Source organism: Manis pentadactyla, chromosome 14 (assembly GCF_030020395.1).
Source record: "Manis pentadactyla isolate mManPen7 chromosome 14, mManPen7.hap1, whole genome shotgun sequence".
In the NCBI taxonomy this organism is placed as follows: domain Eukaryota; kingdom Metazoa; phylum Chordata; class Mammalia; order Pholidota; family Manidae; genus Manis; species Manis pentadactyla.
Window position 1 is genome coordinate 64524323 of NC_080032.1, and position 22819 is coordinate 64547141.

Sequence of the window (22819 nt, forward strand, 5' to 3'; positions counted from 1 at the left end):
GAGCGCTAGTAGGCAGGCTCGGTCCGACTGCCGTTCTCGCGCGTCTTCCCTTCGGCGCATGCCCCCAATGAGTAGTGCTCATTGGCCGGCAAGAGAAGAGGGGGGTGGGGGACTAGGACCGGTGTGAGCCGCTGTGTGTGGAGGAGCTGTTGCCGGTGTCATGGCGGAGCTGAGTGAGGAGGCGCTGCTCTCAGTGTTGCCGACGATCCGGGTCCCTAAGGCTGGAGACCGGGTCCACAAAGACGAGTGCGCCTTCTCCTTCGATACGCCGGTAAGCCCGTCCCCTACGCCCGCAGCGAGCACGACTTCCTTCCATCGCCCTGGTCATTCTGCCGGGGCCTGCAAGGCTTGGGCTACCGCCTCCCTGCGTTGCACCATGGGTCTTGTAGTCTCCCACGTTTACTCCCTGCCGTTGCTTTTAATTAGCTGGAACTGTAGTGTGACTACCGCCCCCGGAAGCCACCGCGACCGTCTTACTCGTTCCCCGTCTCAAGGAGCACTGTGGGGATTGTAGTCTCTTACCGCGCTCACTGCCGTTCTAATGTAGAGGCTCAACCCAGTTGCCAGACTACATCTCCCAAGTAGTCCCCTGCGAAAGCCTGGGAGTTGGCCTTGTCTGTAGCGCGTGGCTCTCCGGGTTTTGTAGTCTCGTGTGGGAGGGATGGGGCGACCCCCCACTGTTCTGGGCCGGGGCTGGTCTTGGAGGGTGGGGACTGCTGTATTTCCTAGGCTCCTAGTAGTCTCGAAGTGACCACGAAGAATGCCCGTTCTGAGACAGGCCGGGTTAGAGAGACTCCACCTATTGTCAGTATGGACTGGGGGCGAAGAGGTGGGTCATTCGTGGTGCGGGGTAGGGGGAGAAGGGGAGAGGAAAGCCCTAGTCTTCCCCTTTGAGTTAAACTATGGCTGAAGCACCCCCCTTTTATCGTGCCCATCACAGAGTGCTAAGGGGACCCTTTTTAAAGGGTTCCCAGAGGTGTGGTTTCTAAAGTGGAAGATGCTAAGGCCCTTTTCCCATCCCGCTCCCATTCTTGACTAGTTAGACAAAGCCTCCACTCACACCATGCTTCACGTTTTGCAGGCTCCACTAGGTACCTCCCTTCGTGCAGTTCTGCCTTCCTGTGTCAACTTCTTAGCAGAAACCAGCCTGCAGCCAGGCCAGAGCCTGAACGGAGAGGGCAGCAGCTTAGTTGGGATCCACCCCCTTCACCAGACCTCCCCTCCAGCCGCTACTGGGCCCTGCCCAGGGTGTTCAGCCAGACCAGCTCCTGGCTGGGAAAACTGCAAGTCAGAGTGGAAAGGCTTCACTAATGCATCGCTGGTGCTGAGGATATAAGCAGGATCTAAGACCTAGTTCAGGATCATCACTGTGATTTGTGGTTTGCTTCATTTGCTGAGCTTTGATCTGGGCCTCAGACGACATGCTGCTTCTCTGAAGCCTGGCTTCGGCAGAGCTCAAAGAGGACAGCCTGGAGCAGAGCTCCAGGTTCCCCATCCTTGGTGAAACCAGCATCTTTTATTTTCAACAGTGGATTTAATCACTGCAGAGCTCCCACCTGCCTCCCAGTTTATCAAGTGCATGGTTTGGTGAAGCACCATTTTTATCAGGAGGGAAGGTGTTTCTTAATTACCAACAGATGGTAGTCAGTGGCTCCCTCTTTACACTCCTGTCTCTCTCTTTAGTAACTGCTTTGAATAATCCAAAAGGGGTTTTTGTAATCTTTACACTTTCTGTCTCTCACCCCAAGTCAGGATCTCCAGTGTGGCCTAGTTGCTTGGCTGACCAACTTCTGGCATGTTTGGTTATCTCCAAATTGGGTCCATGGTAGAAAGAGAGCTTATTTGTCCTCCCTGATGAGAGATGCTCTTTGCTCATGAACATTGTAATTCATGCTGTTCTAGGGAGTGGTACAGAGCAATCTGTGGGATCAAGAACTGCCTTAGCTAGTGCCCTATTTTTAGTATCATTAGAGAATTTTTCAAGGCCACTGAGGCTTTTATTCCAGGAAGAAGATGCCTGTGGTTGCTTATATCTGAGTGAGGACTCTCTTGTTGTCTCCAGTTTCCTCCTCCACCTTCTCCATCACTCAGTTTACGAAGACACTGGTAGATTTGCTCAGTTTGGGAGAAGCCCATCCTCCCTCCCCAGCTGTGATTTAGGTGGACACTTGTCTTTCCCTGTTGTCTTCTTGGGGTATATGTGTCCCATCTATCTCCGCAGGGACTGCTAGATTGTTCTAGAAAGAGGATGGTATTGAGGTTCAAGGTTGATTGGCTTTATTGGAGCTTCCGTTATTCGTCAGAGGAGGTGGCAGGATAGGGGCTGGAGAACGCTGGACTTCATAACCCAGCCAGACTGGGTCTAGGTTTGGCTTTGAGTCCCAAACAAGGCATTGTTCCCCTGGGGCCAGAGTGCAGCAGGAGTGGCGGAAGAAGAGCCAGTGTGGACTAGTTTGACTACCTAGTGGAGTATGATAAAATCAAAATCAGGGTTAGATGTACTGTTCCAGTGCTGGAATCTCAGCTCCTTCAGTCTGGAAGGCTTTCTGAATCCTGGAGATCAGGTAGATTGTCATGGTGTCCTGGTTTAGGGTCAGTGTCTGGCACACAGGTCTTCCCTAGCGAAGGATCCTTTTTCCTTCTGAATGTAGTCTCTGGCACTGGAAGCCCTCGGTATTTGATCCCCGCTTACTTCTGGATCTCTTGGCTCCAGGAGAGAGGAAAAGGGAGTTCTATGCCATTGGTTGGAGGGCTCCAAAGCCCAGAGAAAGAATGAGAACAAAGAGGAATGGTGACCAATAGGTGTTGCCCAGCCCCTCGTGTCCTTATGGTTGACTAAAATCATAGGAGGTTGGGGAGAATCTTAGCCACAGACCAGGTCCCAAAAGGCTACATCTGTGACTTGCCAAGCAGCCGTGCAAAGGTAGAGAACAGAACCTTGCTTCTGGAAACTAGCAGTCTCCGACCCCAGGTACTGGTTTCCCCACTGGCCTGGCTTCATCCTCCCTGAGTTTCATCCCCTGCGTCCTGTCCTGCAGGAGTCTGAGGGTGGCCTCTACATCTGTATGAACACATTCCTGGGCTTCGGAAAACAGTACGTGGAGAGACATTTCAACAAGACGGGCCAGCGAGTCTACCTGCACCTCCGGCGAACCCGGCGCCCGGTAGGACTGGTCTGGGGACATTCAGGCACATCCCACAGGGCCCCCATATGAGTCTGTTTCATTCTGAACGTCTGTGGGCCTCAGTTCCCCTCTGTAACCTATTTCTGTTGGTGTCATTAAAACTTGGCACATGTTTTTTGGCTCCAGTCTCTTCCGAGGTTAACCCACTCCATCCTGCCCATTCTCTCCATGTGTCCCTTCCCTGGTGCTTATTGCTGACCCTGCCCATCTGGCCTTATTGAAGAAAGAGGAGGACACCACTTCAGGCACTGGAGACCCCCCGCGGAAGAAGCCCACCCGGCTGGCCATTGGTGAGCATTTCTGCAGCCCTCTTCTTCCTGAGTGGTCTTCTCATTTCCCCAAAGGGTCGGGCCTGACCAGTGGCCCCAGAGCCCTGCAGGGGACTAGGTGGAGTGCTATATCAGAGGAGGGACATTGACTGGTGGTGGTTGTCCTACTCTCCCTCTTATTCCCTGTCCCACCAGGTGTCGAGGGTGGCTTTGACCTCAGCGAGGAGAAGTTTGAATACGATGAGGATGTGAAGATTGTCATTTTGCCAGATTACTTGGAAATTGCCCGGGATGGGTTGGGGGGACTGCCGGACATTGTCAGAGATCGGGTATGAATACCTTCCCACCCCTGCCAAAGATTCTAGGCAGGTGGGGCCAGAGCAATGATGTATTGGGCAAGCACTGAGAAGGCTGAAGACCCAGAGGCCAGAGCGGCGTTTGGGGCTGGGCTTCGGGTACCATCTCTGACCCTCTGCTTCCCCCAGGTGACCTGTGTGGTGGAGGCGCTACTGTCGGCCGACTCGGCCTCCCGCAAGCTGGAGGTGCAGGCCTGGGATGGGGAAGTACGGCAGGTGTCTAAGCATGCCTTCAACCTCAAACAGCTGGACAGCCCTGCTCGAATCCCTCCCTGGTGAGGCCTGGCCCCTCCACCTCGAGGTGCAGCCCCCAAAGCAGGGGCAAAGAGGCCACACCCCCCTGGGGGATCTGGGGAGAGCAAGGTGGGAGCAGGCCCATGAGGGAGACTTGGGGGAAGTGAACTGAGCAAGGGGACGTCCAGAGGAGAGGAGATGAGATGAGAAAGGTCTTGGATGGCAGGGGACCCACAGAGGCCCCTCTCTCTGCCACTCCCATATACCCCTGACTCGTGTTTCAGCTAATTTCCTTCTTCCTGGGTTAGTGGCTGGAAGTGTTCCAAGTGTGACATGAGAGAGAACCTGTGGCTCAACCTGACAGATGGCTCCATCCTCTGTGGCCGGCGCTATTTTGACGGTAGTGGGGGCAACAACCATGCCGTGGAGCACTACAGGGAGACAGGCTACCCGCTGGCTGTCAAACTGGGCACCATCACCCCTGACGGAGCCGGTACGCCCCTCCTCCCACCCACCCCCCTGCCAGAGTGTGCCCTTGTTACGCATTTTATGTGACATGAATAACACGTGAATACGTTTTCTTGAGAAGCAATGAAAATGTTAGAAATTAGACTAAAGCCTTGCTAACCCCCCAAATCCCACTCCCTTTCCTAGAGTTTGCCATCCTTATCTGTGTAGTGAGTATCCTTCCTAACCCATCTGACTCTGGCACCTTATGCTGCTGGAGTCACAATTACTTCCAACCCCACCTTTCACCCATCTTCCCTGACAACCCCCAAAAGGCTTGTGACCTCACTGACACTCAAGGGAGCCAATATCAAGGTTCCCCATACAGGCTTGCCTTTCTGTCTGACCAAGGCCCCCCAGGGTAGGGGGTTAGATTGGTGGTCAGGCCAGTCCTGAGCTACCCCTTCTGACACTACTCCTGCCCTTGCCTAGATGTGTATTCATATGATGAGGACGACATGGTCCTGGACCCCAGCCTGGCCGAGCACCTGTCCCACTTTGGCATAGACATGCTGAAGATGCAGAAGGTGAGAATCCTCATTCCTGCCCCATCAGGCCCTTCTTCCTTGCAGAGGCAGCACATTTGAGAGGAAAGTTGCCACAATTATCCCAGTCTTCAAGACACATGGGCTCCCTTTGGAAAACTGCCTCGCATCATTCATTGGTCCACTGAATATTACTGAGTACCTTCCATGTGCTTGTCGCCATGTGAATAGACAGCTGTGGTCCTTGCTTCCGTAGACTTATGTTCTAGATGGAAAAGCAGGTGTTAATCATATGCTCACACAAATGGGCGCTGTGCGAAAGACAGGGTATGGTGGCAGTTTACAGCAGGGGCACCTGGCCCCATCCAGAAGCTTCGCTGGGGAAACTGCTTGAGTGGGGACCTAAGGGGTGAAAAGGGCTAACTTTGGAATAAGAAAAACCCTTCAGGAAGGGGGAATTGCATTCATTTCATTCTCTCATTCAGGCAGAGGCTGATGATATAACAGGCCTGTGGGGCAATTGCTTGTGGCCTTCTAGAACTTGAACTAGATGATGGCCTGTGTGCCTCCCATGTAGAGTCCATAATTCTACAAATACTGGGCTCCAGCTGGGTATCGTCTAGATGCTGTGAAGGATCAGTGTGAAAAATAGAGGGCTGAGTGTCTCACCCCGTCTGAAGTGCCCCTTCCCCGGCAGACGGACAAGACGATGACTGAGTTGGAGATAGACATGAACCAGCGGATTGGCGAGTGGGAGCTGATCCAGGAGTCGGGGGTGCCCCTGAAGCCCCTGTTCGGGCCTGGCTACACAGGCATCCGGAACTTGGGTAACAGCTGCTACCTCAACTCGGTGGTCCAGGTGCTCTTTAGCATCCCCGACTTTCAGAGGAAGTGAGTGGTGCCCTCTCCCCATGACCCTGTACCCCAGACACCCCAGCTCCCCCCTGGTTGCCAGCCTCTCGGCACAGCCCTCCTTCAGCCTCCCTCAGTGCCTCTGTTCTACCTCAGTCCTTGTTCCTGTTGCACCACAGCTGGCGTCCTGAGAGGGAACAAGTCAAAGAACTGCCCCACTGCCACCCGGCAGCCACACAAATCCCTCTGCTAGAGCAGAACCCCAAATCCCAGGGCTCTCCGTGGCCTCCTGCCTGACCCAAGGGCAAGCTGGTGGGCTTTATTTTAGGCCAGTGACATCAGATGGGCACCTCACATGGACGTGTAGAACTAGAGAGGGGAGGGCCTGGGACACCGGGACAGGCAAATTCTGAGCATCAAGGAGTTTCCGTTTCATTGGGAAGGAACCTGATGCATATGTGGAAACAGTGTATCAACAAGTTCTGCTCAGTAAAATGCCGCTGTATTTATCCTCCTCCCAGGCTGTCTTCTCCCTTCCCCTGGTTCTCCCAGCAAGCGGGGAAAGGAACCCTCACAGTACCCTGCACGCTGATAGAAATGAGACAGGGGGAAGGGCAGTTGCTGGAAAGAAAGGGACCCAAGGTTCAACTATGGAACTCCCCACGCCGGAGGGAGTCTGTTTCCTGAGCTAGTAGACAATTACTCCTCCCCTTTTCCTCCAAGCCTAGGCCAAAGCCCTGCGATGATCCTTCCCTTGACTTTTAGGTATGTGGATAAACTGGAGAAGATCTTCCAGAATGCCCCGGCGGACCCCACCCAGGACTTCAGCACGCAGGTGTATGTAGCCAGGGCCTGTGTACAGAGGCTGCTGACAGCCTTGCAGCCTGTATATGCCTTCCTCCTCCTCCATGACCACCTGGAGAGGGCAGCAGTGTCGTCTCTGGCCAGTTAGAAACTTTGAGATGGTTGCCTCTGGGCTTGCTGTCTGCCTTGAGTTGTATTCCTGTGGCATCTTAAGTTTTTTCACAGTTTAGAGAGTTGTCTAAGGAGGGCTATGAGGGGAGGAAAAGGTAGAGATAGATGTCTGATAATCATTAGCTGACTGAAGTCAAACGGTTCTCTCGGATGTTAACGCAGGGCCAAGCTGGGCCATGGCCTTCTCTCGGGGGAGTATTCCAAGCCAGCACCAGAGTCAGGCGATGGGGAGCAGGTGCCAGAACAAAAGGTGAGCCTGGGACTCTGTTCCTTTCAGGCTCTGGAATTAGGGGGAAACTGAGGTCTGGGAGATGTCTAAAAAAGGCCACTCGGTGGCCTCTTGAGCCCCGGCTGAGTCTCTGCCCTGGCTCTGCCTAGGAAGTTCAAGATGGCATTGCCCCTCGGATGTTCAAGGCCCTCATTGGCAAGGGCCACCCTGAGTTCTCCACCAACCGGCAGCAGGATGCCCAGGAGTTCTTCCTTCACCTTATCAACATGGTGGAGGTAAGGGCTGGAGGGTGGCAAGGAAGGGCCCTCTGCACAGCCCTTGCACCTGCCCGCAGTTCACCCCCTTCTCCCTCTTGCCCATTCCTCCCTTGTCAGCCCCACTCCTGTAGCCTGACATTTGCGTGCACTGAGCCTTTCCTGAGTAGCAGTTGCACGTGAGAAGAGTAAAGCCAGGCAGTGGTCCTGACCCTTGGCAGGCTTGCAGCCAGTGAAGGGTACACCCAGAGAAAGTGACATGAGGATACTCACTGCCTGCAAAGAAAAATACACGCCTATTCGAGCCCCGGCCCACAGCACTGAGATGGGGTGTTAACTAGGGAAGGCTTCTGCTCTGCTCTTGCATCCCATGCCTCTTAGCGGTAGTCTCCCTTGCACTCCCCTCTCCTTGGCTCTCAGTGAACTTTTTTGGCCCCTGCCTCATTTCCTGGCTGCCCAGATCTCCTCACTCTGCCTTTTTGCCCACAGAGGAATTGCCGGAGCTCTGAAAATCCTAATGAAGTGTTCCGCTTCTTGGTGGAGGAAAAGATCAAGTGCCTGGCCACAGAGAAGGTGAAGTACACTCAGCGAGTGGACTACATCATGCAGCTGCCTGTGCCCATGGATGCAGCCCTCAACAAAGGTCAGTTGTGCACTCAGCAGGGCCTGGGTGTGGTTGGAGTCTGAGGTTGAGGAGTGTGTGGGTACCATGTAGGGAGCAGAGCCCACAGTCTGCTCTGCCCCCCAGCCAGAGGTCTGATGCCAGGCCATCGGGGGCAGGTAGGGTTAGCCCTGCCCACAGCTTTTGGGCAGACCTGTGTTGAGAGAGGCAAGACCACATACAGACCTGTGTCAGGTGGTTGGGGAGCGCGGAGGAGCTGAAGTAGCGGAGGACACAGCCAGTAGGGCGAGGCTAAGTGGGGAAAGGGGCTGCACCCGCTCAAGGCTCCACCCGCCCCTTCTGTCTCCAGGCGAGCTTCTGGAGTATGAGGAGAAGAAGCGGCAGGCCGAAGAGGAGAAGCTGCCACTGCCAGAACTGGTCCGGGCCCAGGTGCCCTTCAGCTCCTGCCTGGAGGCCTACGGGGCCCCTGAGCAGGTGGATGATTTCTGGAGCACAGCCCTGCAAGCCAAGTCGGTTGCTGTCAAGTGAGTAGTCCTGTTGGCCGGGGCCTCCGCTTCTGGGGCTGGGACGGGGTGGCACCAGAGACACTCTGCCTCTCTCACTGGCTCGTCCCTCTGTGGTTGGCATCTTGGGGTTGCATCAGCTGGGGCTGGTAATCGGGCCCTGACGGTGCCAAGGGGCCCCAGCAGCAGTGGGTGCGGATGATTCTAGTTAGCTTGTCCTGCCCCCAGCTCCCTCGGCTTCCTTGTGGTCAGGGTCACTTTTTGGTACAGCTTCTCTCCACTCACTCCCTCAGTCCTGGCAGAGCACAGGTACCTAGTACCAGCTGTGGGCAGAATTTGGATTTCCAGCAAACAGCCCCACTTTTTGCCTAACTCTTCTGTTGGCATGTGCTTGAGATCTGAAAGGGTACTTTGGGGTCAAGGGATTTCAGCCCCTTTGCTCCTGCCCCCCGAGACAGCCTCCTGGCTTCTGCTCTTTGTCTGCAGATGCTCTGAGGCCTGCTCAGGGCAAGATAAGAATATGGAGTATCTTCTGGGTTATTAGATCTTCTGCCTGTGAGAGGCTGAACCCCAGGGTAGGGGTTTCAGGAGTGGAGAGCCTTGGGATTCTCTGGGTACCAGGACATTCTCTCTTCCATAGGACTACACGATTTGCCTCATTCCCTGACTACCTGGTCATCCAGATCAAGAAGTTCACGTTCGGCTTAGACTGGGTGCCCAAGAAACTGGGTATGGTGGCTGGGACAAGGGAGGCAGGTGAAGCAGGAAATGCTAGAAATATAAGGAGCCTGACAGGGAGTCAGATGCCAGAACGTAAACTAGTGTTTAGCTTTCCTCCGAAAGGGGAAAACATTACCTTAGATGTTTCAAAACGTGTCTAGTTTGGAAAGCACTTTATTTTATAGTTACGATTTACAACCAAAAATGATTTTCATAGTTTTATTTCTACAATTGGCAAGATTCTGTTGAGATCCACAGAGGTATAAAATCATTCTGTTGTGCAAGTTGGAAGCCCTCTTCCTTGTCCATGGCTCATTCGTGGTAGATCTAGGGCTGCAGGTCTCCTGGCCCCCAGGCCCACAGTTGCTCTTGTTACCTTGGGACCCCTAAGGTTGGTACTGCCCTGAGCAGCTCCTCCTCATGGAGCAGTGCCAAGACACGGGGCAGGGGCTTGGGGTTCCCAAAGTGCTCTCCCAGGAAGGGCCTCAGGGAGCTGCTAGGCGACCTTGCCATTCCGATTCCAGATGTGTCCATTGAGATGCCAGAGGAGCTAGACATCTCCCAGTTGAGGGGCACAGGGCTGCAGCCTGGGGAGGAGGAACTGCCTGACATTGCCCCACCCCTGGTCACTCCGGATGAGCCCAAAGGTAGCCTTGGTTTCTATGGCAACGAAGACGAAGACTCCTTCTGCTCCCCTCACTTCTCCTCTCCGACATGTTAGTGACTCTTCTTCCTGCCTGTCTCTCTCCTTGGCTGGTGGGGGTCCTCTCTGTCTGCTCCCTTTGCCCCTGTGCTTTTTATTTCTCCTGTCCTCCCTTTCAAATCCCTTCTGCCCCCTCTGTGAGGACCAGCTAAGTGCTCCCAGCCACCTCTCTGTGGGCATGGCAGCAGCACTGGCCGGTGGCCTCTCTGCCCTTGTTCTCTCATGGTTGGGGCAGGAGCAGGATTCACGCTCCAGAAATGGGGCCCGTCCTGTTGAGGATGGGCCAGGCAGGGGACCCATGGGGGACCTTTGGCTTCAGTCTGTATCTGTAGGATAACAGCTGGACCCACATTATGTTGTGCTTCACTTTAGTTCTGGAATAAGGTCTGCATGGTATGGGGGGTGGGGGCTGGACTTTGTGAGGGAGGAGCAGCAGATGGTGACCTAAGGACCCAAGTCACAGCACCCACCTGCTCCTACCGCAGCACCCATGTTGGATGAATCGGTCATCGTCCAGCTGGTGGAGATGGGCTTCCCTATGGACGCCTGCCGCAAAGCTGTCTACTACACGGGCAACAGTGGGGCCGAGGCTGCCATGAATTGGGTCATGTCACACATGGACGATCCAGGTAGGCAGCGGTGGTGAGCAGGGCGGGCAGGGCCACTGCCCTCCCCTAAACGCTTCAACCCCTTCACACCCACAGATTTTGCAAACCCCCTCATCCTGCCTGGCGCCAGTGGGCCTGGCTCCACAAGTGCAGCCACTGACCCCCCACCAGAGGACTGTGTGACCACCATCGTCTCCATGGGCTTCTCCCGGGACCAGGCTCTGAAAGCTCTGCGGGCCACGGTACGGGTTGCCCCCAGCTCAGGGCATGGGCCTGGGGGGGAAGAAGGGGGCGGGAGTGAGCACCATCCTTTGTGAGCAAGGCCAGAAACAGCCAGTGTGGTCTGGCCAAGGCTGGGGCACCACCATTTTGTGGCAGTGAAGAAGGAGTTGGGGCTTCCACTGTTGGTGTTCTTGCCCTTCAACTTGGAAAAAGTAACAATGCTTCCCTCCTCTCCAAGAACAATAGTTTAGAACGGGCTGTGGACTGGATCTTCAGTCATATTGATGACCTAGATGCAGAAGCTGCCATGGACATCTCAGAGGGCCGCTCAGCTGCTGACTCAATCTCTGAGTCTGTGCCAGTGGGACCTAAAGTCCGGGATGGCCCTGGAAGTGAGTGTCCCTGGGAAACAGAGCAGTCCACTACACTAGATCCTCACTCCGAGGCAGCTCTCTTTCCCTCAAGGGAGTGCATGGGCTTCTTTCCACTGATGTCACTTCTGAAGGGGGGGTTCTAGGAGCCTGAGACAAACTTTTGGCCCAATATGTGCCTGATTCCCTGAAACTCATGTCCTGACTTTGAGTTGTTAGGTCTGTCTCTGGGCTGTCACTCCAGGATTCCTCTCATCTTCTCCGCCCTCTCTCTCCTTCCCTAGAATATCAACTCTTTGCCTTCATTAGTCACATGGGCACCTCTACCATGTGTGGTCACTACGTCTGCCACATCAAGAAGGAAGGCAGGTGAGGGGCTGGCTGTGTGCATTTTAAATGGGGGAGTGGTGGGAATGAGCAGGGGCATCCTGGAAGTCCTCAATACTATGGAAGAAGGTGAAGGGGCTGCTGATGGCAGGGCACAGATACACCAGGAAGTGACAGAAAACCTGACAGCAGGGATCTGCAAACTGCAGCCCAAGGTCTTACTCTGGCTACCTGTTTTATAAACAAAAAATAAAGTGTTAATGAACATAACTACACTTAACTCATTTATGTATCATGTGTAGCTGTTTTTACCCTGTAATGGAAGTTGAGCAGTCAGAGACTAGATGGCCTGTAAAGCCTGCAATATTTACTGTCTGGCCCTTTACAGAAAAAGTTTGCTGATCCCTGCCTACCAGGAACAGGGTTGAGGGGTCGCTGTAGAGGTACCAGAGGATCTGGAGACACCAAGCAGGGGACATGATATTGGGAGGCTCCCGTCAGACATGTAGCAGTGGGACTGTAGGTTTGGGGGCTGAACCGAGAATGGAGGGAGCCTCTGCCCCAGAATCACTAGGACCAATCCCAGGAGCTGTCAGACTGGCTGCACTGTGCAGCACCCAGTTTGCTCATCCTTTTCCACTTTCCCCCCACTTCCCCAGGTGGGTGATCTACAATGACCAGAAAGTGTGTGCCTCTGAGAAGCCACCCAAGGACCTGGGCTACATCTACTTCTACCAGAGAGTGGCCAGCTAAGAGCCTGCCCTGACCCCTTACCACTGGGGGCAGGGGACAGACCACTTGGCATGAGGGATAGCGGCTGCAGGATGGATGTCAGCTCCCTGCTCTGTACCCTTTTTCTTTCTGTCTCCAGCAGCAGGGAAGAAGCTAGAGGCCACAGGAGAATGGCCAAGCAAAGCAGGGAACGGGGTGCACTCAGAGACTTTGGGGACAGGGCCGGAAGGGAGTGGGGGGGGCTGGCCACCTGTCTATGAGGAGACTTTGTTGCTTTCCCACCCACTGACCCCACAGTGCTCTGCTTCTCTGTAATCCTGCCAGCCCCTGGTGTGGAGGGGGCCCGTCTGTGTGTGTGTGTGTGGGCGCAGCTCCATGCAGCCTCTTCCCGAGGAGAGGCACCCATGCCTCCAGTCCCCCTTTGTGTTTGCTCCTTGCGTGTGTAGTCAGACAAGGAGGCATGTGAGGGATGGGGATCCCCGTCACCCTCCTGCCTCAGTCCTTCTCCCACCCCGTCTCTTCCCTGTTCTCTGGAAAATGCCAAAATACACGATGTGAATAAAAGTACAGTGGCTAGATTGTGTCTCGTTTAGTACCCTGGACTGACCTTCACTGGGGACAGCATGGGGACCAGCTTCTGAGGATGCCCAGCCCCGCCCCCATTTTCCCTCCCTGCCAGCCTCCCATTCCTCCACCTGGCAGTTCCTTACTTTTCCCGAGTTCTAGAGCTCTTGGGAAATTAAGTGGAGATGAGTCAAAGAGCACTGGGGCAGTAGAGGAAAGTTGAGGGCTGGGGGATGTCAGGTCAGGGTGGGTAGAGTGGATGACAGCTGGGGGTGAAGAGCCCTTCCAAACAGCAGTCACCAAAAAGGGGCCCAGTGGGTCCTTGCCAAATTTCCGTAAGACTAGAGAGCCCGAGCCCCAGGCCCTGCACGCAGCCTGTCATTTGGCCAGCTGGGGCGAAGTGTAGGGTACTTCGGGCTTTCTTAGCTCCCCATTTCCAGGCCAATGTGGGCTGTCCCTTCTGCTCAGCGATCAAGATGCAGCTACTCCAGTGGGGGCCGGGGGCTCCTTTTCCCAGAGTTAGAGAGAAGTCCCCCAGAGTTCCCTCAGCCCAGGCGAGCAATGTGGGGTTAAGGCCGAGCAGTGGGAGTGGCCAGGCCTGGCAGCGAGCTCCCCCGGGACCACCTCTGGCCTCGTGGGGGCTGGATCGTGACGTGGGGGTTCGTCTAAGCGAGGGGGGGCACAGTTTTCGCCTCCCGAAAGTCAGGCAGGCAACTGAGGCTGGAACGTTGCTAAGAGAAAGGGGGAAACGTCAGAGCGCGGCAGCGCGGCGGGCGGGCGGGGCCGGGGGCAGGACTTGCCGGCAGGGGCCGGGCTAACGGTGGTCGACGACGAGCGGGAGGCGGAGTTCCGCCTCACCGCGCTCTATATAAGCGGGCAGTGGCAGCGACTGCGCGGCGGTTCTGACCTTCAGTGTGTCGGCGGCAGCGCCATGGCGCCCTCCAGGAAGTTCTTCGTCGGGGGCAACTGGAAGATGAACGGGCGGAAGAAGGGTCTGGGGGAGCTCATCAGCACCCTGAACGCGGCCAAGGTTCCGGCCGACACGGGTGAGCCCTCGCCGGGGAGGGACCGAGGTGGGGTGGTCGGGCGTGGCTGCGCCCTCCCCCGAGCTCTCGCGGCGGGTGTCCGCGTGCACCTGGATGCCGGGCTCCGGACGAGGGCAATTGGGGTCCGCATGATGGCCCTGGGCACCGTGGCTCCGCAGCCGCAGTGCCGGGGGTGTGTCGAGGGAGAAAGGCGGAGCCTTCTGACTCTGGGGCGGGAAAAGACTCCATGGGTCACTCGGAGGAAGTGAGCTGCGCCCGCCGGGAGCCGAGATGGGAGCGGAGCAGAATCCCCGGGGGCGATCGGGAGGCCGGCGACAGCCCGGGAGTGTGGGGGAGGAAGCCGAGCGTGCGGACTCCAGCTGCCTACCCCCCTCGGTCCCCGGCTCCGTGAGCAGCCGCACGTAGCACGAGACTCCTCCCTGCGTCCTGCCCGCCCGCCGAGCGCCCCGCTTGGGCCTGGAGCTACCCGCCCTGATCCTTTCCCCTCCTCAGGCTGCGTGGCTCCTGCCTTCCCCTGAAGGGGCTGAGCAGGTGCCAAACAGGCTGAGCCATTTGAGAATGAGGAGCAATCCCGCAGCTTCTCCACCTGGAAACCGAAAAGACCAAGGCCTCCAGGAGCTAACTAGTCCACCCCTGCCACCCACGGGCAGAGGGCAGTTCTTACCCTCCCGCCCACCTAAATCACGGAACCACAGGCCTGGTCGAAAGAGGCATTCCCTTCTTGTTTACTCCTCAGAGCCCCCAAAACAAACCCCGGGAGTCGGCCCCTTCTGCTTTTACTAAAAATCCTTGCCTTGCCTGGGGGAGGTAGGGATGGGCTATTTTAGTAGAGAGGCGGAGTTGGCCCCAAGAGAATGCTGAGACTAGGAGGTGCCCAGGCCCAGAATAGCCCCGGGAAATCGGAACCACAGCTGTTAAAAGGCAGAGGGCAGGGTGAGGGCCGAGGCCTCACCAGGAAGGCTTAAGGAGTTGGGTATAGACCCAGCCTGGGCTGGGAAGTGGACAAGGATTACCTTGCTGGGACGAAAAGGGATAGAAGGCCAGTGAGGGCCGGGGGCCCCAGAGCACCGGGTAGAGGCTGGAGAATGAAGGCTTCCTGTGCTTTCACCCTCAGAGGTGGTTTGTGCGCCCCCCACCGCCTACATTGACTTCGCACGGCAGAAGCTGGATCCCAAGATTGCTGTGGCTGCACAGAACTGCTACAAAGTGACTAATGGAGCCTTTACTGGGGAGATCAGGTGAGATGCAGGCCAGAGATGGCTGTGTAGGGACCCTGCTCTCACTGTCCACAGTGAGGGGAAAGCCACAGGGTGTGCATCCTGCTGAACCATGGCTCACTCTGTCCCTTCAGCCCTGGCATGATCAAAGACTGTGGCGCCACGTGGGTCGTCCTGGGACACTCAGAGAGAAGGCATGTCTTTGGGGAATCAGATGAGGTTAGTAACCAGAAGAGGAGCTAAGAGATGCTTATTCCAAGAAGGGTGTTTCACCAAGTCTCTTCCTCAACAGCTGATTGGGCAGAAAGTGGCCCACGCCCTGGCAGAGGGACTTGGAGTAATTGCCTGCATTGGGGAGAAACTGGATGAGAGAGAAGCTGGCATCACCGAGAAGGTTGTTTTCGAACAAACCAAGGTCATCGCAGGTATCTCTGGAGAAAGGGACCTTTGAGCCTAGCCAGGGCCACAGAGACACAAGGGTGGGGTCTGATTCCCTGCAGCCTGACTTGACCCCCATGCTAACACAGGAAAGGAAAGGGAAGGGTAAGAAAATTGCATCCTCCCTGTCATTTCTGCCCCAGTATAGATGCCACTTGGAGTTCCTCCAACAGCCACCAGGAGGCAGTAAGCCACCATTGGTCATTCCCTGGGGAGCACACTGGCTAGCTCCTTCCTATTCACCCTTCCATCCGATCTCTGTTCCACAGATAATGTGAAGGACTGGAGCAAGGTTGTCCTAGCCTATGAACCTGTGTGGGCCATTGGTACTGGCAAGACTGCAACACCCCAACAAGTAAGCAAGCCCAGGAACCCAGCCCTTATCCTACCCTGCCTTGGTAGAACTGGACAGCCACAGAGAGCACCTGGGCCACCACCCATACCCCATTTTAAAGACAGGAGCCCCCAAGCCCAGAGGAGAATGACATGTCCAAGGACATCCATTCCAGGGCCTGGGTGGGATCAGAGCCCTAGTGTTCTGTCTCAGATCCCAGGGTTCTTGCCCTAGAACCATACTACCTTGCTCTACTGGCACCCAGGATTTCTTCCCCTTGAACTGAAGGCAGACAGTCTCGAGTTTGGCTTCTTGTTCTAGGCCCAGGAAGTACATGAAAAGCTCCGGGGATGGCTTAAGTCCAACATCTCTGATACAGTAGCTCAGAACACCCGCATCATTTATGGAGGTGAGTGGGTTTGCCTCCAGCCTGAGGTGGGGGTGGGCCGAGAACCAGACTGGGTGCTTCTTAGACATGGAGGTAGGGATACCATCCTTGACTTTTACCTCTCCTCCTTTCCCAGGTTCTGTGACTGGGGCAACGTGCAAGGAGCTAGCAAGCCAACCTGATGTGGATGGCTTCCTCGTGGGTGGTGCTTCCCTCAAGCCTGAATTTGTGGACATCATCAATGCTAAACAATAAGCCCTGCCTGTCTCCCCAGCCTTCCTGCTGAGCCAGGGATTAGGTAGCTCAGAAGCCCAGTACCTGCTCACCTACCCCCGACCCCCACCTCACATGCTTCTGATGGTGTCACCTGCCCCCTCTTGTGGCCTAATCCAAAGTGTACCTCCCCTTACCGTTTACACCTTACCCTGTAATGGTTGGGACCAGGCCAATCCCTTCTCCACTTACTGTAATGGTTGGAAATTAAAATACCACGTATAGCTTGTCCTTGGCTGAGAGGAAGGAGGGGTAGAGTTTGCTCATGGGTCCCCTCGGTCCCCAGTGAGAGCAGGAGAGAGAAGCCGCCTTCCTCTCCCATCGCATGCCATGAAGCCCAGGGCCGAGACAGCACTGTCCTGCCCCATGCTCCCCGGGTGCTGACACCTGTGTGTTGTGTATGCCAGCGGTCCCGTGTGTGGGAGGAATAAACACCTGGCACTAAGCCTTGCATTTGTCCTCTTTCACTGTACTTGCCCACATCATCTTTTTCCTTTTTGAGTCAGATGCAGGACGCTGTGCAAAAAAAAAAAAACCACAAACAGGTTTCTACAACAGCACATCTCTTACCATTTTTACTTGAAAAAACATCTTGCCTGCCAGGCTGCCACAACCTTGAGTTACAGCTCCTTTCCACCCCTCCAGGTGGCTTTGCGGCTGTTGAGCTCCCCAGAGCTCGGGCTGGGGTAAGGGCCCAGCTCTGCCTCACCAGCTTTAAGTAGCTGGTCTAGGCCAGCAGTGCCTCCTCCCGCCCGACCAGCGGAGGGGTGGTGGCAAGGCGCCAGCACATGCTGTGGTACCACAGGGTCACTGGTAGAGCAGGTAGCGCTTCACGGCAGGGGGCAAGGGCAGAGCAGATACCTGGCGGAGCCGGGTATTCCCCAGGACATGGCGGACACACAGTCGGCTGAGGTGCAGAAGGGAGTGTGGCTCCGCTGGGGGAGAGAAGGAAGGGAAAGTAAGTAGGGGTGCAGCCAACAGCCAGAAATCCTCTACAGGGTCCTGCCCAGCTTTCCTGCTCCAAGTCTGCCCCACCTAGGTTGAGAGGGGGATCTAAAGCCCTCCGATCCTCTGCTCATTTGCTTCTGGGGTGAGAAGCATCAGATTACAGCCATCCCATCAGAGCTGCGGGTGATGCTGTAGCCAAGGCCCTCTAAGCTATAGGCCAAGGTGGCCCTGACTGTGGCAGCAAGCCCAGGCTTAAGATTCCAGAGAGGACTTAGAAGATATGAGATGGAGGGATGGCTTGCATGGGCGGGTCATCGGAGGACTCTGCAACTGCAGAGAACAGTGAAGTTCAATCAGCCCCAAGCCCTGACCCCAGTGGTTCCCAAGGAGGCCCCTCCCCTGCAGCCCTACTGCCACCCTCACTGCTGCTTCCAGGTGCTCAGGGCCTCAATGGCTTCTTCCTGGAGTTTGACTGAAGCAGGAAATACGTGTGTGTCACAGGTCAAAGCCCAGGGAAACTGGTTCACACCCTGAGTGGCACTGCCAGTCCTCTTCCTTTAGGACTTACACCCCTAGCCCAGTACCCTCTTAACCCTTTGCACTTCTTGCTCCAGGGGCTGCTATCTCTCCTGTACAAGCTCCGATCCCTGGAGTGCCTCACTCCATTCTGGAGCTCACTACTCACAAGTTTCTTTCCCAAGTCTTAACTATTTACCTCTGTTGCTGATGGGAAGATTAAATTAGGTAACACCTGTGAAGGCTCTTAGCCCTTCCTGGCACAGAGTAGGGGTAGGAGGCAGGTCAGATGAAGGCCCTTTCCCAGTGCTCTTGTAAGGTGTTGTGCTACCATCCCAAACCACAGCCACCGGTAACAGAACACTCTTCCCCCACCTGCCCCGGGCCTCACCTCTCCTCTCGCCCAGGTAGCTGATGCGGACCTGGCACTGGCCCCAGACAGCGCTTACTGCCGGATAGAGGGTCCTGCCCTTCAGTCCATGGAAGGCTGGCCCCAGGTAGTTGCCCCCAATAGCGTAGCCCAAAGTTCCCTCCTCCATATCCAGAACCACCAGCAGCCTCTCTGGCACCTCCAGCTGCTCACCCTGAGGTCCGGCTGGATACTGGGGGGCCCCGGACCCCTTGCTGTGATGGTACAGCTTCCCACGCCCAATGTCCCAGCCCCACGACTCGCTGTTGCTGCCCAGCAGCGCCGAATAGTGGTCAGCCTGCAGCGGAGCTAGGGCCGTGGCCACGCCCACCACGGCGTGGGTGCCCCTCTGCTCAGGGGGCCAGCTGATCTCCCAGGCGTGCAGGCCCCTCGAGTAGCCTGTCTTGCCCCGGGCCCCATCAGTACTCTGGGCCACGGGCCGCCGCTCAAAGCACAACCCCCCCTCCTTGACCACGATGTTCTCTGAGCAGTCCTTGGGGTTCCAGCCGTGGCGCCGCTGGGCACCCAGGTCAGGATGGGGCGCAGAGAGCAGCTCGTCCAAGCCCTCAGGACAAGAGAGGTCAGGGTACGGGGCCTGTGAGGTGGGGGTGCTGCCGCCCCCCGCCAGGGCCGTCTGGCCCATGGAGGTGAGGGGCTGAAGAACTCCCCGAAAGAGTCGTGCGGGGAGTCTTCTTTTGAAAGTTGAGCTCCGGATCGAGATGGACCTGGAGAGGAGTTTGGGGAGAGAAGACGGTGGGCAGTGAGGGATCCTGGCAGGGGCTCCTCCCCCAGCGCCCCGTCCTTTCACCCACGTTTGCCCACTGCCCCTCTCTCCCTCTTGGCTCCCCCAGTCCCCCTAGGCCCATTACCTTGCCCTCACCCATCTGTCCCGCTCTCCCGAGGTTCTAGCGAGTTCACCCATTTTGGGACTCTCCCAGGGCCGTCCCCCTAGCCCGCCCCGTGCCCGTGTCCCCGCCCCCGAACCTCTCTAGGCTGCCAGGCCGGGAGGTCGCCGGGCCAGAGGAGGAGCCCACCCGAAAGTAGGCGAAGCGCGCCGGGCGCAGCCAGCCGGCCGCTTCCGCCTCCCGCACCTCCCCTCGCCTGGCCCCACCCCCACGGGCCCTACGCAACCGTTAACCCTCTCGTCGCCGTCCCAGCTCGCACTCCGCCCCGAGGCCCCGCCCCCGCGGGCCGGGGCGGTTACTACCCTCAGCGCCCTGCGGAGGGCACGCCCCGCCCCGCCCCGAGGCCCCGCCCCGCCTCGAGGTTCCGGCCCAGTAGGGCCCTTTCCGGGATGGTTAACTCGGGTCTCCTCCCGAGGCTGCGACCCGCCCCTCGGCCCCTCGGAGGACCTTCCGGGCGGCTAACCCTGTTTCGTCGCCGTGGTGTCTGCTCCGGGCAGTCCGGGCTCTGCATTAACTCTAATGGGATCACGCTTTGGGATCCCCGGAGGTCTGTTTTCCACTGTCCAAATCTTTCACCTGCCTCGACGACTAGAGTCCCTAGAGATGAGGGGCGGATCAGACTAACCTTGTGCTGACACCTCTTTCCGTGTCCCTGTGCTTTTGGGTCGGTGTTCTGAGCTGGTCCCCCACCCCCACCCTGGGCTGTGAGTCGGTCTGTTCTGTGCCTGAGGTTCTGAACTCTGTTGCGGGCGTTGAGCGGTAGGTGTGTTAGGTCTCCCTGCTGTTCCGGTGTTCACCCTGCATGTCAGTCCGTTCTGGCTGTTAGTCGCATTTGGTAGAGTGTAGTGGTGAAGACCTTAATTGCTAGTGAAGCTATGCCACTGACTAGCTCTGTGACCATGGGAAGTTGCTGAACTCTCCTAGACCTGTTTTCTCTTCTGTAAAATGAGGATAATGGTGCACTAATCTCACAGGGTTGTTGTGGAGTTTGAATAATCCAGGTAAAGCACAGCGCAGAGCCTAGTACACAGTGTGCACTCACTAAGCATAGCTGTTACTGCTCACTTACATATACTAAGAGCCCACTCTATATAGGCAGTTTAATATAATGGGGAAGAGTGTCTGTGGTGGAGCCAGGCTGCCATGTGAAACCTAAAGGCCAGTGTTCATGTCCTTGGGTAAATTACTGAAGTTGCCTGGTGCCTGTTTCTTCCTCTGCAAAATGGAGATATTGCTGGTATCTCCCTGCATGAGAGGTACTGAGGGTTCAGGAAGGTTTTCATACCTAAAGCATTTAGAACAGTTTCTGGTTCAAATTTTATCATTTGTGCTAAGCACTGAAGATAAAGCAGTGAATCCTCAAGAAAGTTACAAGAACATTTGCAAAACAGTTTATCATATAGTAGATGAGCTTATGAGCATATAAAGAAAGTATTAGGGGAGTAAAAAGGATGGCACTCCTAACCAGGAATCAAGCTGTTAGGAAAAGAAAGTGTCCTGGAGGAGATGACACTGGGTTGAATCTTGAATGACTAGGAATTGGCCTGAAAGCTGGTTCAGCAGAAAGGGGGTTGGGTTGGGTTTGCGGCCTTTAGTAGGTACTCCACACCAAAAGGCTGGCATGAAAAAAGCCAGAAGTGTGGTAGATGGGCTTGAGAAAGTTGGAAGACTTAGGTTGCTGAAGCAAGAAAGAAAACATGAATGACAAGCCTAGAGAAGTCAGTGCCATATCACAAAGGCCTTGTAGGCCAAGTAGGGAATGCAAAAGTTAAAGTGTAGGACAGGCTGGCAATGGGGAGCCAAACATGAGAGAAGCAGCAGAGAAACATGGTCAGATCCTCATGGTAGAAAAACTGCCCTGGAAGCAATATAGAGGCAGCTTGGAGGGAAATAGGATTGGAAGCAAGGAGACTGGTTCCAGTAGCCCAGGTGACAAATGTCAAGAGCCTGAAATAGGTCTGTAGGAATATGGATGAAAATAATTCAAGAAACGCTGATGAAATTGCAAGATTGGTGATTGATTAGATGCTGAGGCAAGACAAAGGAAAGAGAGAAAGGGGGGTTTTTAGCCTGGAGGAATTTGTTGGAAGGTGGTGACAATGGAGATGACAGAAAGAGGAGCAGCTCTGGGGCAGGGGCAGGAAGGTGGGAGAAAGAGATGGTGAGTTCTGTTTAGGACATGTTTTTGAGGTGCCTGTGCAACAACCAGATGGAACCATCCAGAACACACTTGCAAATGGCTGGCTTGGAGGGGGAGTGAGAGGCCTGGGCTGGAGATATAAATCTGGGAGTTGTGTCAGCCTTTAGTCAGGAGCTGAACTATGAGAATCAACAACGGGACCTGGAGAGAGTGTATAGAGTGAGGGGAGGGTCAAGGAGGATACATTGCAGCAGAAAATTCTAATTTGATTACTTACAAGACTTCTTCGGTCATTGGCAACTTTAGTGAATCAGCACATGTGGGTTGTGGGAGGTGGGAGTCCAGGCTGAAAGGGCTGAACTGGTACTTCCTGTATGTCAGGCACTGTGTTAGACACCTCACATTTTGGGGGGATAGAGAGGAGAGGTAAAATCTCAGAATCAAAATTTCCCTTGAAAATCTCTTACTTGCCCCATCTGTTAGGTACAGCATGTTTGTTCTGTGTAAAATGCATATGTGGCGGTATATATACATAATGATATACATAATACAAATTTTAAATATTTTAAAGATGAACATTTTAAAAAGAAAGTTGTGATTCTGAATGCTTGTCATCCACCCAACCTGAATATTCTTGCCAGTGTGACAACAAAAATTACATCAAGACTATGGATAGTGGCCTAGGATGAATATTACCACAGGACCGGTGTGATAACCAAGTGGATGAAGGGTTAGGGAACAGAGCGAGCCTAAGCCACGGCTGACTAACCCAGCTGGAGAAGTTGACCACACCTGCTCAGCTGCTGATTGTTGAAAACATGACATTCACAATTGCTGCCACTTAATTTTGAACTGCTCAAACATTTGTTGATAAAAGCTCAAATATTCCATAATGTTACAAGTCATTTTTAAAATTTTTTATTTTTTATTATAGTTGATATACAATATTACATTGGCTTTAGGTATACAGTATAGTGGTTCAACAATTATATATATTACAAAATGGTCATCGTGATAAGTGTAGTTGCTGTCTACATACAAATTACTACAACATTATTGATTATATTCCCTATGATATACTTTTCATCACCATGACTTACTTCTTGTTTTAATTGGAAGTTTGTACCTCTATATCTCCTTCAGCTATTTTGCCTGTCCCCCCTACCCCCTTCTCCTATGGCAACCACCAATTAGTTCTCTGTATTTATGAGTCTATTTCTGGTTGGTTTGTTTCATTGTAACTGAAATCATATGATATTTGTTTCACTCGTCTAACTTATTTCACTTAGCATAATACCCTCAGGTCCAATGATGTTGTCACAAATGGCAAGATTTAATTCTTTTTTTATGGTTGAATAATATTCCATTGTATATATGTACAGCCTCTTCTTTATCCATTCATCTATCAGTGGACACTTAGGTGGCTTCCATTTCTTGGCTATTGTAAAGAATGCTGCAGTAAACATAGGTGTGCATATATTTTTTCA

The 22819-nt window shown here is 54.7% G+C and overlaps 3 protein-coding genes across 8 annotated transcripts; 2 read left to right on the top strand and 1 right to left on the bottom strand.

The window, feature by feature from the left end:
• The first annotated feature begins 7 nt into the window (after window positions 1-7).
• Window positions 8-12730, top strand: USP5 (ubiquitin specific peptidase 5). Of its 2 annotated transcripts, none has more exons than XM_036909989.2 (20): window positions 8-271; window positions 3039-3164; window positions 3409-3475; window positions 3650-3783; window positions 3940-4085; window positions 4353-4537; window positions 4984-5078; window positions 5734-5927; window positions 6654-6725; window positions 7026-7113; window positions 7242-7367; window positions 7836-7989; window positions 8318-8492; window positions 9112-9200; window positions 9716-9907; window positions 10380-10523; window positions 10599-10744; window positions 10963-11116; window positions 11380-11464; window positions 12082-12730. In XM_036909989.2, exons 1-20 carry the CDS (start codon window positions 161-163, stop codon window positions 12173-12175), a joined length of 2577 nt encoding a protein of 858 aa, XP_036765884.1. In that variant the 5' UTR covers window positions 8-160; the 3' UTR covers window positions 12176-12730. The 2 variants fall into 2 exon arrangements, with proteins under 2 accessions (XP_036765884.1, XP_036765885.1); XM_036909990.2 differs by having other exon boundaries at window positions 9716-9838.
• Window positions 12731-13596: 866 nt separating this feature from the next.
• On the top strand, window positions 13597-16860 carry TPI1 (triosephosphate isomerase 1). Its single transcript, XM_036909988.2, has 7 exons — window positions 13597-13764; window positions 14879-15002; window positions 15116-15200; window positions 15274-15406; window positions 15689-15774; window positions 16075-16162; window positions 16278-16860. The coding sequence occupies exons 1-7, from the start codon at window positions 13650-13652 to the stop codon at window positions 16394-16396; spliced, it is 750 nt and encodes a 249-aa protein (XP_036765883.1). The 5' UTR covers window positions 13597-13649; the 3' UTR covers window positions 16397-16860.
• A 114-nt stretch (window positions 16861-16974) lies between these two features.
• Window positions 16975-19794, bottom strand: SPSB2 (splA/ryanodine receptor domain and SOCS box containing 2). 5 transcript variants are annotated; one of them, XM_036909986.2, is made up of 3 exons: window positions 19656-19794; window positions 18270-19012; window positions 16975-17349 (listed from the first exon to the last, which is right to left on the bottom strand). In XM_036909986.2, exons 2-3 carry the CDS (start codon window positions 18928-18930, stop codon window positions 17222-17224), a joined length of 789 nt encoding a protein of 262 aa, XP_036765881.1. In that variant the 5' UTR covers window positions 18931-19012; window positions 19656-19794; the 3' UTR covers window positions 16975-17221. The 5 variants fall into 5 exon arrangements, with proteins under 5 accessions (XP_036765881.1, XP_036765880.1, XP_057347452.1 ...); XM_036909985.2 differs by lacking the exon at window positions 19656-19794 and adding an exon at window positions 19272-19415; XM_057491469.1 differs by lacking the exon at window positions 19656-19794 and adding an exon at window positions 19157-19257 and having other exon boundaries at window positions 18462-19012.
• Between the last annotated feature and the right edge of the window lie 3025 nt (window positions 19795-22819).

Bases quoted from the DNA above. Each gene is read 5' to 3' on its own strand.
- SPSB2 (XM_057491468.1), bottom strand. From the start codon at position 19,209: ATGGGTGAACTCGCTAGAACCTCGGGAGAGCGGGACAGATGGGTGAGG. The intron at 19,013-19,156 runs GTAATGGGCCTA...ACTCCTCTCCAG, and splicing joins GACAGATGGGTGAGGGCAAG to GTCCATCTCGATCCGGAGCT. The intron at 17,350-18,269 runs GTGAGGCCCGGG...TCTCTCCCCCAG, and splicing joins CTACCTGGGCGAGAGGAGAG to CGGAGCCACACTCCCTTCTG.
- TPI1 (XM_036909988.2), top strand. From the start codon at position 13,650: ATGGCGCCCTCCAGGAAGTTCTTCGTCGGGGGCAACTGGAAGATGAAC. The intron at 15,003-15,115 runs GTGAGATGCAGG...CTGTCCCTTCAG, and splicing joins GCCTTTACTGGGGAGATCAG to CCCTGGCATGATCAAAGACT. The intron at 15,407-15,688 runs GTATCTCTGGAG...TCTGTTCCACAG, and splicing joins ACAAACCAAGGTCATCGCAG to ATAATGTGAAGGACTGGAGC.
- USP5 (XM_036909989.2), top strand. From the start codon at position 161: ATGGCGGAGCTGAGTGAGGAGGCGCTGCTCTCAGTGTTGCCGACGATC. The intron at 3,165-3,408 runs GTAGGACTGGTC...GCCTTATTGAAG, and splicing joins TCCGGCGAACCCGGCGCCCG to AAAGAGGAGGACACCACTTC. The intron at 5,928-6,653 runs GTGAGTGGTGCC...CTTGACTTTTAG, and splicing joins ATCCCCGACTTTCAGAGGAA to GTATGTGGATAAACTGGAGA.